A 15,219-nucleotide genomic window follows, 5' to 3' on the forward strand; every position below is an offset into this window, starting at 1 on the left:
TCTAGTCTCTGGCAACTCTTTTTCTATTTCTCCCCACCGATCCACATCTCCCTTCCCTTCTCCAATAGAATGGCGAATGCCTACCTACGTCAACTCTTCGTCGGTCATTGATTTCACCCTTCGTTGTCATTTTGGAAAACCCCTTTCCACCAAGCCTCAAACCCCCTCCTCTTTTCCCAAGGAGCGCAAGGGTCCAGAATGTGTGGAAGCTAGATGCTATTTTAGAAGCTAAACTGTAGAAGATTCAAAGCTAATTCCTCCTTATTGGGTTTGAAATTTGACGCAACAGAGGCGAGTTGGGCTTGCAAGAATCGGAAAAGAGCCACTCGGTAAGTTTCTTAATAGGATTCCTCCTCAATTTTCTTCTCCCCAAGGTTAGAAATCTTCCCATGGATGTCGACTTTAGCTATAGGTTTCTTCTGCTTTCAATTCTCCTCTGAATATGGATATAATTGTTGTCTTAATGGATGGACCTTAACTTGTTAGAGGCCTTCTTTATCCTAATCACCTAAAATTCAATTTTCAACCTCTCCTCGAAAGGATTGATAAAACCTCAATTTGAGTCTAATTTCTTGGTGTTCCTCTTGAACTCCTTAACCTAATCTTCCAGTCAAATTGCCTCCATTAGTATCTAAAGATTGACATAGGGAAATAAGAAAGAAGGCATATCCCATCGAGTAGTGTCTTCCCCCTTCACTTTTGTTTGATATAGGGAAATAAGAAAAAAGGAATATAGTTTGACTTTTGTTTGACATCTTCCACTTAATGTTTCCGACCATTTTCCTCGTCATTAAACTTGGTCACATTCTCAAAAGGAAAAAACCCTAACCTCAACATCAAGATTGAGTGGTATTGGTTTGAGCTTGACTGACTTTGTGAACTTGATAAAAAATTATTACTCTACCTTACCCTCTCGATGGGGACTAGCCCCTTGTTTTTTAAACTGAATAAAATCATTTTTCTTTAGGCCAAATCTAACAAGAATACCAACTTGGATCTTAATATCAAATCAACTAATGATGCTATTGTTGCTCTTGAGGAAAAAGATGCGGCTAACCCACTCTCTGACTTTGAATTCACTTTTTTTTTTTCTAGAATTACAACAAAATTGCTATCTTCAATAGACAACTTAAATCTTATTTGATGGGTTGAGCTAAAATTCAATGAAATATAAAAAGGAGACAAAAACTCTAGTTTTTGGATATCATTATGAATATGATCCAATTTTGATTACTTTCATGACACTGCTACTCTTTCTCCTAGTTGGGGCAAGACTTGGCTGGTGTTCATTCTCAAAAAATTCAACGCCACACTTATCAAGGACTTTGACCCAATTGCCTCTTGCAATATTCTTTATAAGGGTGCATTTGGTAATATATTTAAAATATGCATTGAGAATCTAATATATATTTTAAATATGATTTGGTCTTTGATATATTTTTTAAAATCGTATACTTTGCAAATGCTTAAATGCTGATGCTATCTTATGATAGCATTAGCATTTCATCATTTGTGGGATGCTAATATAAGTTTTAAAATTTTAATATACACTGACATTATATAAAATCATAAAATAACCAACATGATATGGTAAGAAACCAACATGATCTATGTCTTCTATAATGTGAAATTTTATTTATTTATTTATTTATTTTAAAGATTATTTTATATTTATTTATATGATTGTATTATTTATTTATTATATATAGGTAATAAGACTTTTTCATAAGATTACATCCGCTCATTTATTTATTTATTAATTAAATTAACATAAAAAAAATATGTATTCACTTTTAAATAAAATATTTAAATTATTAAAAGCATAAATTTATCGTATAACATTCAATAGACATTTCCTATACAATGTTACTAAATAATACTCACTAAACATATTTAAAATATAATTTTTATCTATTGTTTACAAACACTTAAGACATTCTATAATTACACATTCACTCAAGCCCCCTTCTTTAAATGCACATTTAAAAGACAAATACGTTTTGAAATGTAGCTTAACATTCTTGCTAATCAAGAATAGTTCACCTTTATTAAAGGTAAAGGCAAGACCATTTACGATAGCATATGCATAGCCAACGAAGTGGTTCATTCCATGAGTAACTCTAGGAAAATATCTCTCATAATCCTCAAACTCGAAATGGAAAAGATCTTTGATTTGATATCTCGGTCTACCATTATGCACATATTACACAAAAAGAACTTTTCTCCCCAATTTCTTGACTGGATCATAGCCTCTCCCCTAACCTTCTCGTCCTTAATCAATAATGCACAATCTACTTGGTTCAAAAGTGAGAGGAATTACGTGTTCATCATTGTTCAACAAATTATATCCACTCTAGTATCTAATGTTGTGCATAGAGGCAAAGATCATCCCTTTCAACCTCAAAGGCATCAAAATTTTTCATCTTATATATTTACGGACCATCTACTTTTTGCCTTTAGAGCAAATCCCAAATTTTGCTCCCATGTCATGAATGTTTTTTGTATTTTGAAAACCTTACCAATCTCAAAGTCATCCTGAGTAAATCCAATATCTATTTCTCGAACACTACTATCCTCCTTCGTCCAAATATAGCATCTGCTCTACCTTTGGTATTAGTGAGGGAAATTACTCTATCAAGTACCTCGAAACCTTTCTTTCCCTTGATAGACTAGGAGTCCAATTTCAACACTCTAATGGATAAAATTATGATAAGAATTCAAGGTTAGTATAGAGATCTCTTGTCCTAAGTTGGCAAAACAATATTTATAAATTTTACCATCAAGTCTTTATCTAACCACAGGTCTTCGAAAGAATTCCAAATAGAATCTCTTCCTTCACCAAGGAATTTCTACAGAATGATAATCTTAATCACTATAATATGCATCTTATACATTGGAAAAATCTGACTAAACGTAAAGATTATAGAAAATTGAGCACCAAAGATCTTTTCCTAGCCAAAAATCCATCTGTGCCTAAAAATTAATACTCATTCTCAACAATGATGACTATCTATGAGTATAAATCTTCTCTAAATATGATCTATTCATTCTCAACAATGATGACTATGAGTAAAAATCTTCTCTAAATATGGTCCCATGTATTCTTGGGGAATGAGACTCCGAAAAACATAACCAAGACTTTTTATGCAATCTTCAATTGATTCCACTCTCAAAGGTGGTTAGAAACTTATTGACTTTGGTTTATCCATTAGATCGTTGGTATAACCTATGGCTCAAGAACACTCTTTTCTTTAGATGGCCCACCTACATTAATGTTAGTATCATGGACTATTTCCCTCGAGTGTCTAATCTAAATTACTCCAATTTTTTGTCACCTTACCTTGTTGCATGGCTAACTGATGGACAAATCCTACAGTATCCATCTCTCTCAAATGCCCAATGATGAGATATGAGTACTCTCAACTCATCTAGAAGCACCTAGGTGAGAAATGCCCATATCCGCTTAAGTAGAGGACCGGAAGAGAATTGGTCGTGGCTTGGCAACCTAAAAGTAGCACATAACGTTCAAATTTTATTATGGAAGTTTCATTGGTATTGTCTCTCCACTTCTTCATGATTGTCCAACATCTTACATTGCCAAATCAATCATTGTTTTCTTTGCAAATGGATTCTAATTCCCTTCTCCACATCTTCTCTTGTCACATTGTCTGATCTTTCTAGGACCTGCTCCAGTCTCTAGGATCTGATTCCCTTAACTATATCTTGAAGCTCTCTAATCGCATCAAGGGATTTGATGCTTGGCGCTAGGGAGCCTACTTGGAGGAAAGTATTGATCTCGACAAACCCTCCTTTGCTGCATCATTACCCTACTTTTTTGTTCTTATGGAATGGTAAGAACAATGCCCAGCATTAGCTTTACTATCTTGAGAGCCCTCTTAAGAGAGATAATAAGATAACCACCCATCCACCCGAGGTTTCACTTCAACTCTAGTTTTTGTAAGATGTCGCGGTGTCCTTTGTATGACCTCTCTTGCTGTTTCACAACCTCACCCATGTTGGCTAATGTTGTGCTCAAAAGACTTGATAGTGGCAAAGATAAAAGACTCCCAATTATTTGCATTAAAATTGACGCCCTTCAGTTATTTTTTTCTTCTTGTTTTTTTTTTTCATTTTAATGTAACAAATTTTGTTCAATGCAATTCTACTATTCTACTAAAACCTACTAAATCTTAACCATCAGAACCAATTTATCATTTTTTTCCGACCTCAAGTCTTTCACCGAAATTGTTTGCATTACATGTCACAATTTTATATCATCAAAACTATATTCAAGATATGAACCTTTGGGAGTATTCCCCCGTAGCACCTTTCTAGTTTTTATAATAGAAAAGCCTCTTTTTTTAGTCCATAACGAGCATTTCAGCTCTGGGTACGTATCTGTCCACTCCCCGAAAGCAAGAGATCAAAACCGCAAAACATAAACCGAAAGGTTGCTACAAGAAAATCTCGAGAAATTGCTGAAATGAACACCACCAGTGCACCTTCACAGAAGTTGATACTTGTTCGTGAAGGGATTTCAAGCACTCAGTAGCAAATGGTTGCTTTAGCTTATGATTTTGTTAAGCGCTGACGTACTCAGATCGAATCAGCGCTGGACCGTCAATAAGCATATAAGATCAATTGAGTTGCCATCGCAACTATTTGATCCATTAGAACCAGAGGAAAGCGATTTCCTACCACAGATCCCACATGATAACGTGGAAACCATAATCGTCAGAAGGAAATCATCACAAAAATTTACTCGTGTAGATCCCCAGTTTTAAGGACGAAATTAAAATCCTAACCTAAAGATTCAGAACGAAAACCAAGTAAATACACCGATTGGAAGAATCGTTTTAATCTTACTTGCAAACACCGAAAACAAAGAAAGTCATCCGAAATCGTAAAAAAAACAAAAGGGTAAAGAAAGCAAGAGGAAGGCATCGATCTACGAGCGTCGAAGCCTGCTTACCCTAATGTGGATCGAAGAGGCAGGTTGTCTCCACGGAAGGAGAGTCCAGCCGACTGGAGATGAAGTGGTGCGCAGAATAACGAGAGGAGGGGGGATTTAAAAGGGGGTGGGGGGATTAGGGCAACGCATCGAATGCGTGAGATGAAGCCAGCATCCGTGGGTCATCAGATGGATCCAACGGCCACGATCTCAGACGCTGTATAACGTTTTATGAACCCGTTACATAAAAACCAATTAAAAAAAGATACCGTATATAACGAATAATTTCGGCGCACGCTCTCACGAGCCACGAGCATATTTTCGAAATCGAAGGCACATATACATTCGTTTTATCGATATCGTCAATGGTTTAAAAGCTCTTGGTAAAACTTTTTCGAATTTTGATCTTGTTAGTAAAGTTTTACGTTCACTTTCTAAAACTTAGGATTCGAAAGTAACAGCTTTACAAGAATCAAAAGATTTGAACCATTTCCTTCTAGAAGAACTCATTGGATCATTGATGACCTATGAAATAACGTGCAATGCACGTAAAGAACTTGAGAACCACCTTCTAAAGAACATAAATGATTTCGAATGTAACAAAGCAAAGGATCATGTTGGTTACTTTTTTTATTTTATTTTTGAAGCACAAAAAAAAAATTTATTACTTGATAATTCAGAATGAGCAGATCTCAGATCTGCCCCAAAAAGAAAAATCAAAACATCTCGGAGCTGCTACTTAGTTGGTATTCCTATTGACATACTCAAAATCAAAATCACATTTAAGGATTTATAAAATCCTATTTAGAAGTTGATAATGTGTTCCATGCAAATTTCTAAAGAAAAAATTTTAATTTTTGAGGCCATCCTCAAATATCAGGTCAGCTTTTCTCATCACTAATTATTAGTTAGTCAAAGCCCGATAAATAATCTTGACCATCAGTTCTCCTACTGTATTATTTGTTTAGCATCATTTATTATCAATGGAGGGAGCCAAAAAGTGAATACCCAAGATCTTATCCACCACCAAAAAGAGTTAATACTCAAATATTAATGTTAACTCTATTCACTTTCCACTTACATTAAGAAATAAGATAATATACTTTACGAATATGCATCAATTCATTAACATTTACAAAATTGGGTTATAAGCTAAAATGGATATTCGGTAGCTAAGGATTATTCCAAATAAAAATGGTACACCCATTGCTAATATTAAATTGAAATCATTCCCAAACATCCAAAAATAATTTATGAACGTTATAGCCAATAGATACTTAACTCACAAATACTCTTTATTGAGAAGAGCAAAACTCTCATTATATAAATAGATCATTTAATAATTGAGAATTATCTTAAGCCTCCCTCCTTTTTATACCTATAAATAATATCCTAACTAATCAAATATATTTTTTTATTTTAAAATTTATTCAAAAATAAATTTCGATAGTCATTAACTTTTTGGTGAATGACCTTCTTCGAGATTTAACTATTCAAAAGAATATGAGTTGGGAGGGCATTAAGGATCCACCTTTTGAGTCACTGAATGGACCTCCCAATGAACCTAAATTAGTCTTAATTAAAGCTTAATTAACCTCTAATTGAGTTAACATGATTACATCATAACTCAATTAGTCCTCTAAACTATTTTGATCGTAAACAAATGATTACAAAGCATGAATCATTTATCCGGCATGTCATTGGTTCATCGACATCTCGTTTGATTCTTCCACGCAACATCCTCTCTTACGGCCTATTGCCCAATCGGTCAGTTGACATCTGCAACTCCGATTTCCTTGGCGTAATTTCTGCTCTTCTTGACCCGATGCCCGAACTCATAGCCCGAAGTCGTCTACCGATACGTCGACTGATCCTCCAGCTTGACATCCAATCTTCTAACATGTTCCACTCCGGTCCAACATGATTCTTTCTGCTTTAATCAATTTACCTCTTCTTGATCGAAGCTAGTCATGCATCACTCAAAACGTAGATTAGATCATAAACTCATCAATTGATTTCATTATCAAAATCTGAGATTCAACAATCTCCCCCTTTTTGATGATAATAACTAATTGATGACGAAGTTAACCTTAACTCCCCCTATTAATATGTCATATTGATAGAACCTTGAATTCAAATTGAATTCAAGTCAAAACAAATTTAATCATAAATATTTGCAACGCATTATATGCATATCATTGCATTGCATGCATCATTATCATAAGTTTTGCATACAGCATCATAAATATTTCAAATTATCATTGTATCAAATTATCAAAATATATTACATCCTACTACGTATGATTCTCGTATCATATCTTCTTCCCCTTTGTCATCAATAAAAAGAAGAAGTATAACTTTCAATATTTAGAGATTTAGCAAGCAAGATAAATCTTTCCATGATGACAACTTTCCAGATTTGTCATCATACATCATTCCATGTAAGCTTAGCTTAGCGATTTAGTAAAATTTTTATCATTTTAGAATATGCAAGCTAGTGAGTTCATTCTTCTCTTTTGAGAAGTATAAGCTAATTTTTGCTTCCTTTGCAATGTTCAAACTAGCAAATTTAATAATTTTTATATCATTTTCGAACATGTAAGCTAGTGAATTTTTCATCATTTTAGAATATACAAGCTAGCAATTTTATTTTTTTTTATGATAGAACATACAAGCTAGTAATTTTTTTAGATGTGAAGTTTAGCAAAGTTTTTGCTTCTCTCGAGATAACAACTTTTTGCTTCTCTTTATAATGTGCAAGTTAGTACTTTTTGATAATTTTTGTGATACACAAGCTAGCAAGACTATCTCCCTTGAGATGTGCAAGCTTGTGAGTTTTGCATTTCTTTGCAAGCTAACAATATGTTTTTCTTGATATGTGCACACTAGCAATTCTTTCTCCCCCTTTGTGATAGCCAAAAAGAGAGAAATAATAATATAATAGTATAATTCATTTTTATTTTTATCAATTTTTAAATCATCACATAAAGAATAACAAGAAAAATTAATTTGGTGATGAAATATACTTCATGAAAACAATAGAGTATCGAAACATGAAAGAAAAAATCAATTTATGTATATAATGTTCCAAACATAAAAGCACATTATCTCAAGTTGTGAGTATCACAAAAAAAAAAAAATCAAAGAAATATTATGATTCATTTGGATAATTATTCTCTTTAATAAAATGAGGGAATCATATGAGAATAAAGAGTAAGAGATCTTGATTCATATAAAGAAAAACTCATCAAATTGGATCAATTTGTGAATACCAAAAGACATGCAAATCTCATTTTTAGTAAATAACAAAAAGAATTCTTAGGAGAATAAAATGATAGAATATTTTGATTCATTTATAAGAAATCTCATGATTTATATAGAAAAGCTCCTCTTAAATATATAGCAAGTAGAATCATAGGAGAATAATGAAAAGTCTTGATTCATATAAAGAAAATCTCAATTTATCAAGATTTGATAAATATTCTCTTAAAAGAGCATCAAGAAAGATGTTTCATATTGAATATATCACAAGTCATAAATACGATAAATGATTATGTTAGATATATCATCTCATTAGTAAAATGAGTCATGTGAAAATAGATCCAAAATCATCATCAAAATCACTTTTCAAAAAATTCAATGAAAGTAACATAGATAGATTCCTATAAAAAATAGTTCAAGTTCTTTTAGTTACAACTTTTGTTATTGATTTCATGCAAGCATGTCTTTGCCTTTTTATGCTAAATCAAAAATATATATCATCATTTAAAACCAAAAAAGTAATTTTCATTACGACAAAGATCAATAAGCTATAAATCACAAAAATCACCATGCATGATTTCGAAATATAAACTAATTATGCATGATTTCAAATCATCATTACTTCAAATTATCATGCATAATTAAATCATTAAATCATCAAACATGATTTCATTAAACATAAAGCATTTTTAATAAAAAATATTTTGAAAATTATTTTTGACATAAAGTAAAATGATTTATAAATTCAAATCATCATAACTTAAATTTACAAATTGATCATTTTAAATTAAGTGAATCTAACTTGTCATGCAATTGTCATGTTTTATTTTTTTTCAAAATCACTAGAAAGAAGAGCATGATCTCTTTTTTTTATAATTTATTTTATTTTTTACTAACTAATTTAAAAAGAACTCATGAAAAGTATCAAGTAATTTCAAAATAAAGTAAAGAAGTTTCATTTGAGTTGTTTACCTCGTTGTCGAGAGTCACCAAAGTGAAGTTTGCCATTTTGTTTTTATTGGTTTGCTCCTTGTCTTCGAATGCATTCGTTTCGTCCCAAGTCATATTGAGTGCTTTCTTGTTCTTTGATTTTTTTTTTTTAAGTTCATTTTTATTCTTAGTTTCATATTTTATAAATTTTATAAATTTACTTGTGAGAAGTTCTATGTCATCATCACTTGAGCTTTCGCTCGAGTGGTCTTCTATTATTCGAAATGTCACATCTTTCCTGTTCTTTGGAAGGTAGTTCTCATATTCATCAAGTTCATCATGTGCCTTGCATATCATTTCATAGGTCATTAAAGACCCAATAAGTTCTTCAATCAAAAATTAGTTCAAGTTCTTTGATTATTGTATTATCGTTACTTTCGAATCTCAATTTTTAGAAAGAGATTGTAAAACTTTATTAACAAGTTCAAGATTCGAAAAACTTATACCAAGTGCTTTTAAACCATTGATGACATCCGTAAAACGGGTATATATATCTTTAATGGTTTCACTTGGTTTTATACGAAATAATTTAAAATCACGTATCAAAATATTTATCTTAGAATATTTTACTCTACTAGTGCCTTCGTGTGTGATTTCAAGTGTGTGTCAAATATCGAAAGTGGTTTCACAAATAGATACTCGATTGAACTCATTTTTATCTAAAACGCAAAATAAGACATTCATAACCTTGACATTTAAAGAGAAAGTCTTCTTCTCCAACTCATTTGACTCATTCATTGGAAGAGAAAACCTTTCAAATATGTTTTTAACAATATTCCATAAGTCAAGGTTCAAGGAAAGCAAGAAAACTCTCATCCGAGTTTTCAATAATAGAAAAACCCTCTTAAAAGCTGAAAAGAGTCATTTCTCTTGGGTGTAAACCAAACGAGAAAAAAACGTGGCTCTGATACCAACTATTAGGATCAAGAATGGCATTAAAAGGGGGGGGGTGGGGTTTGAATTAGTGCAGCGGAAAAATTACATCGGTTTGAAAATCTTCGTACGATAAAAATCGATTTCGACGAAAACCGTTTATTTGCCTCATTTTAGTTTGCAAGTGAATAGAGAAGAGGGGATTGGATAGTTTGCAATGAAGTAAAGTAGAATGCAGTAAAGAGAATAAGCAGTAAGGAAATAACACACTGGAATTTATAGTGGTTCAGTCGTAGTAACCTACATCCACTTTCGATTCCTCATTCGTTGAGGTCATCGACATCTACTAAAGGTCTTCCTTTAATAGGCGAAGATCAACCATCTCTTTACGGTACTTTCTTCTTTTCACGGGTTTAGGAGATAACCCTTACAAGTCACCCTTTTACAAGTATTCCCTCACACACCTTCCTTAGGACTAACTCTAAGCACTAGGAGAAGGGAACTCAAAGTTGTGGCAGAGTTTACTTAGTTTTTCCTCAAAAATTCTTGCTCCTTTCTTGCTGCCCAAATGAGGTATTTATAGGCCCCAAATAGTTTCAAAAATGGAGCCAAAAATTTAAATTTATGAGTCTTCCGGGTACGGGCGGTACCACTACCTGCAGCTTGACACTGGGTGATACCACTGCCCAATCTGGTGGTACCACCACATGACACACTGACACTATATGGTACAATCGCCTGACAGCCTCGGAGACCAAGTTTTTCAAGTTTTCCAACTCACAAGCGGTTCCACCGCTTGTTCTGGCGGTGCCATCGCCTGACCCACCTTTTGGGTCACTGAATGGGCCTCCCAATGAGCCCAATTCAGTCCTAATTAAGGCACAATTGACCCCTAATTGAGTTAGCATGATTACACTAAAAGCTAACTCAATTAGTCCCCTAAACTACTTCGATCATAGACAAATGATTATAAAGCATGAATCCTTTGTCTGACATGTCATTGGTTCATCGACGCCTTGTCCGATTCTTCGACGCAACATTCTCTCTTGTGATCTATTGCCCAATCGGCCAGTTGACCTCCACAACTCTAATTTCCTTGGCATAATTTCCACTCTCCTTGGCCCGATACCTGAACCCATGGCCTGAAGTCTTCTGTTGATACGTCGATCGATCCTTCGACTCGACATCCAATCTTCTGACACGTTCCACTCCGACCCAATATGATTCTTTCTACTTTAATTAATTTACCTCTCCTTGATCGAAGCTAATCCCGTGTCACTCAAAATACAAATTAGATCACAAATTCATCAATTGATTTCATCATCAAACTTCGAGATTCACGAGCTACTACAATCATATGACGAATTTATTGCCACCAAAAGTGTTTTTTCTTTTCGAATCCTTGGGCTCGAAGTCGAGCAATTTCGATGCAGTTTCAATCTATCTTAGCTAACTTGTTTTGAAAATACCTCTCTCATGGCAAAACCATCATTGCAGCGAAGGCATAGTGGGCCTTATTCAACACCGCTATCAAGTGCTGCCCCCTATAGTCAAGAAGACAATTAAAGGAATCTCTCAAACCTAAACACCTAGTGTACAAGCGATTAGGAATTTACCATCACCATGTGTTTACTATGATCATTGAGAAGGGTCTATGTCTCCCCCCAATACAAACCCTTCACAAGGGAAGGATGCATCACTCCTCATTTCCACTACATCCTAATGAACACAAATGTTAGACTTATGTTAGATAACATAGTTGAAAAAATAAATGACAATAAATATAAAAGTTTAACTAGAGGGCTAATTTATTATACACATTTAAGGTTGGATATAATATTTATAATTAATTTATTAATCAAGTTCATGCATAGTCTTAGCAAGCATCACTTTACAGTAACTAAGAGAGTTCTTGAATACATCAAGAGAACTCTCAATTATGACATCCATTATGACCTGTTGAAATATTTTAAATTATATTCTTATACTGATAGTGATTGCATTGGTAGTATAGATGATTGAAAAAAATATTTTAAGATTTGTACTCAACTATGGCTTGGGGGTGATTTCATGGACAACTAAAAAGCAACAATGTGCTACTTTCTCATGTTTTGAGATAGAGTATGCAGCAACTATAAGCATGACATGTCAAATAATTTAGCTTTAAAGAATTCTAACATATCTTAAAAGAAAAAAGATGAATAAATCAAAATATACTACAACAACAAGTCTTTGGTAGATTAAAGTAGATTAAAGATGACATCTGTTTCAAAACTTTGGTTAAAAAATATAAATAATATAAAAATTATAATTATTTTGAATTAAGATGTGTGATAAAAATGATTATGCAAGATGGAAGAGTCAATGAGTGGAGCATATATGAATGGAAGAGAAGATGAGTTTATCGAGCAACGTTGTTTTAACATGAGTGAAACTACCTTCCTTTGCTTATATAAATAGATGCTAATGGAACGTAGATTAAAGTATTCCTCCTCAAAATATTTTGTCTACTATCTTCTCCTCGTCCTTCTTGAAGTCAACAAAACCAAAACCATTCCAGCAATCCCTTGCTGAATCCATTTCTCCATCCTGCCATCGAAGACCCATCAGCACTTTGTTGTCCCCTCCTCCGTCCATAGCTTTGCATGAAGCTTGGGTAGCTGTTGGACTTGCTGTGGCATCACTCAATACTCTCTCGAAGGACCACCCATCGGCTCCAAAACCATAGTACGGGAGGTAGTCAAGGCCGGTTGGGCTTGTGGTGTCGACGAAGTCATTTCTTACGATGTCAAGAAAACCATTCGTTAGGGCTATGGCAGATGTCACTGGATCAGTCTCGTCCAGGCCAACCTGCATGATGGATGGCTGCATTTGAAGGGTAGAAGAAGCCAGGAAGCAGTCACTTGGATCATGTGAAGGGGGTGGAGGACTGTTCAGAGTGGGTAGGAGTGGGGTGGTGATGAGGTCTTGATCTTTTGCCTTCTTGGAAGAAGAGGATGAAGAGGCGGAGGATCTCTTGTTTTTCCTGCATCCACCTCCCACTGGAACGTTCCTAAGTGAGCCTCCCTGAGTCCAGTAGCGCCTGCACTCCTTGCAGAAGTATCTCGGCTGGGAGGGGCTGTAGTTGTTGTAGTAGCAGAACTTGGTATTGGAGGAGGCACACCTGGGGCATTTCAGGGCCTGTCCTGGACCAGGCTTTGCCTTCTTATCCTGTTGCTTCTGGCTCCTGGGACATGCCACAGCTTCCTCTAATCCATGGCTACCCCGTGACTGTGGCACATGGGAAAGAACTTAGAGCAGCAGTTATGAGTTCTGAATTCCAAGAAGCAGAGGGGATGAGATATGTGGTGTATTCTCCCAATTTCCAGATCTTATCATGCAGATAAAAGGTTCGGGTTGGCTACTTCCTATCACCTACAAGATCTAACAGATTATGAAGCTGCCTTGAGATCCTATCAAGAACAAATTTTAGGACTTGTGGAGTAAATACTTTCTGTGTTTCTTCTCGGTACTTGTATTTACCGCATCATGCATGCACTCGGAAAACTGTATCAGGATTGATTCTTTCCTTCGAACTAAACCTACATGATGTACTTGCAACTTCCAGGGGTGTAGGATAATGAAAGAAGAAGATAGTCATGATCAAGATCATGTAGAGAAGATGCATAAACTTGACAACAATTTTGAGATCAAAATTGGTGATAAAGAATGAAACCCAAAATCGATCTTTCTAATTCCATATGTTCTTGCAAAACCGAAGGCAAAGTAAAATTGAGCAGATAAAAGATCGAAAATCTAATTCATCAGAGGTAGGAGTTTCCAGTACTGCATGTATGTACTCTTCCAAGACACTACATGTTTGCTCAAACGCAAGAAGCAAGGGCGCTAAGAGAACTCATTCCTGAGAAGAGCTTGAGACTATGTTACCTGGTGGCCAGCATTAGAAATCTCCATGCATGCGGAAGAACAACCTCAAAGAAATCGAGAGAGAGAGAGAGAGAGGAGAGGCCAGTCGAGGCAATGTAGAGTGGAAATAAAGACTTGCACTCCACCCGCTAATAAATAAGAAAGAGAAATTAAAGGGAGTAATGCCATTGGAAGGACCACCTATCTCGAAGCAAGCGTGTTGCATGGGATTGGGCGAAGCGCATGCACTGTACGATCCTCTTTAGTGGATTCCTCGTGTTTGAATACGTCCCCATAAGCTTTTTCTTTTCTCTCTCTCTCTGTTTCTCTTTTCTGCTTTATCTCTCTCTTCCACCTGAGCGTGACGAGAGGAGGATTGATGGCGGTGGTGAGGTTGATTCGCGATCAAGGAAGGAATAACGGGAACAAGGACGAACCGGCCAACTGGGTGGGGTTGGTCGGCGACGTGGGACCCGGCTTCAGGAAGAACCGATGCCGGCGAGAGCGGACTACCAACTACGTGATTGCCACCCGATGTTGTTTCCGAGTCACTACGAAAGAGAAGGGCACGATCTCTCGATCGCTTCGCCCATCCAGACGGAGAAGGAGGTGGCGCTACTCATTTCGCTCCCGTCGCCATAACCTCAAACGCCACCTATATATATACATATATATATATATATAGATAGGAACGGATGACCACATTGAAAGACTCTCGTAAGAAGGCAAGCTTAATTGTCAAAGCTCATGATCCCACCATAATGCTGCAACCCCGCGTGGAGAGACGCATCCAGAATCCTGTTGAATGACCAGCCAACCTCGCACAGAAAAGAAGTGGCAACTGCCTGAACCTTAATTATTAGACCTGAGTCAATTTCGTTGACATTATTTGTTCGTTGTCTAACATTTTACGTCGGCCAGCAGGTGAACAATGTCAGATTACAGTATACATCTTAGTCGGTTGTACTATGAGAAGAAGTGAGAGTCTTGAAGTATTTGGTGGCTCTGCAACCTTCAGATTCGTAATGCTGGCAGACTTTATGATGCCCTGTTGATCGTGTGCCATTAACACACTGATTTATGAGGTCTAAGTTGCCCACCTTGGAGAATCTACAGAGTTTGCATTTGACCTGCAACCTTAGAGAGTGGCTGAAAACAGTAAAATTGGGATTGCAGCCGATGAGAACTCAGATTCAGCCAAAGGAAAGGAGTTAAAAGGCTTTCACATACATATAAAG

General features: G+C 35.4%; 1 protein-coding gene across 1 annotated transcript; it reads right to left on the minus strand.

The window, feature by feature from the left end:
• Positions 1-12,455: 12,455 nt before the first annotated feature.
• On the minus strand, positions 12,456-14,149 carry LOC135609089 (dof zinc finger protein DOF3.1-like). The gene is made up of 2 exons (XM_065102179.1): positions 14,003-14,149; positions 12,456-13,345 (listed from the first exon to the last, which is right to left on the minus strand). Exons 1-2 carry the CDS (start codon positions 14,027-14,029, stop codon positions 12,569-12,571), a joined length of 804 nt encoding a protein of 267 aa, XP_064958251.1. The 5' UTR covers positions 14,030-14,149; the 3' UTR covers positions 12,456-12,568.
• Positions 14,150-15,219: the final 1,070 nt, after the last annotated feature.

Source organism: Musa acuminata, chromosome BXJ2-4 (genome assembly GCF_036884655.1).
Source record: "Musa acuminata AAA Group cultivar baxijiao chromosome BXJ2-4, Cavendish_Baxijiao_AAA, whole genome shotgun sequence".
Taxonomy (NCBI): Eukaryota; Viridiplantae; Streptophyta; class Magnoliopsida; order Zingiberales; family Musaceae; genus Musa; species Musa acuminata.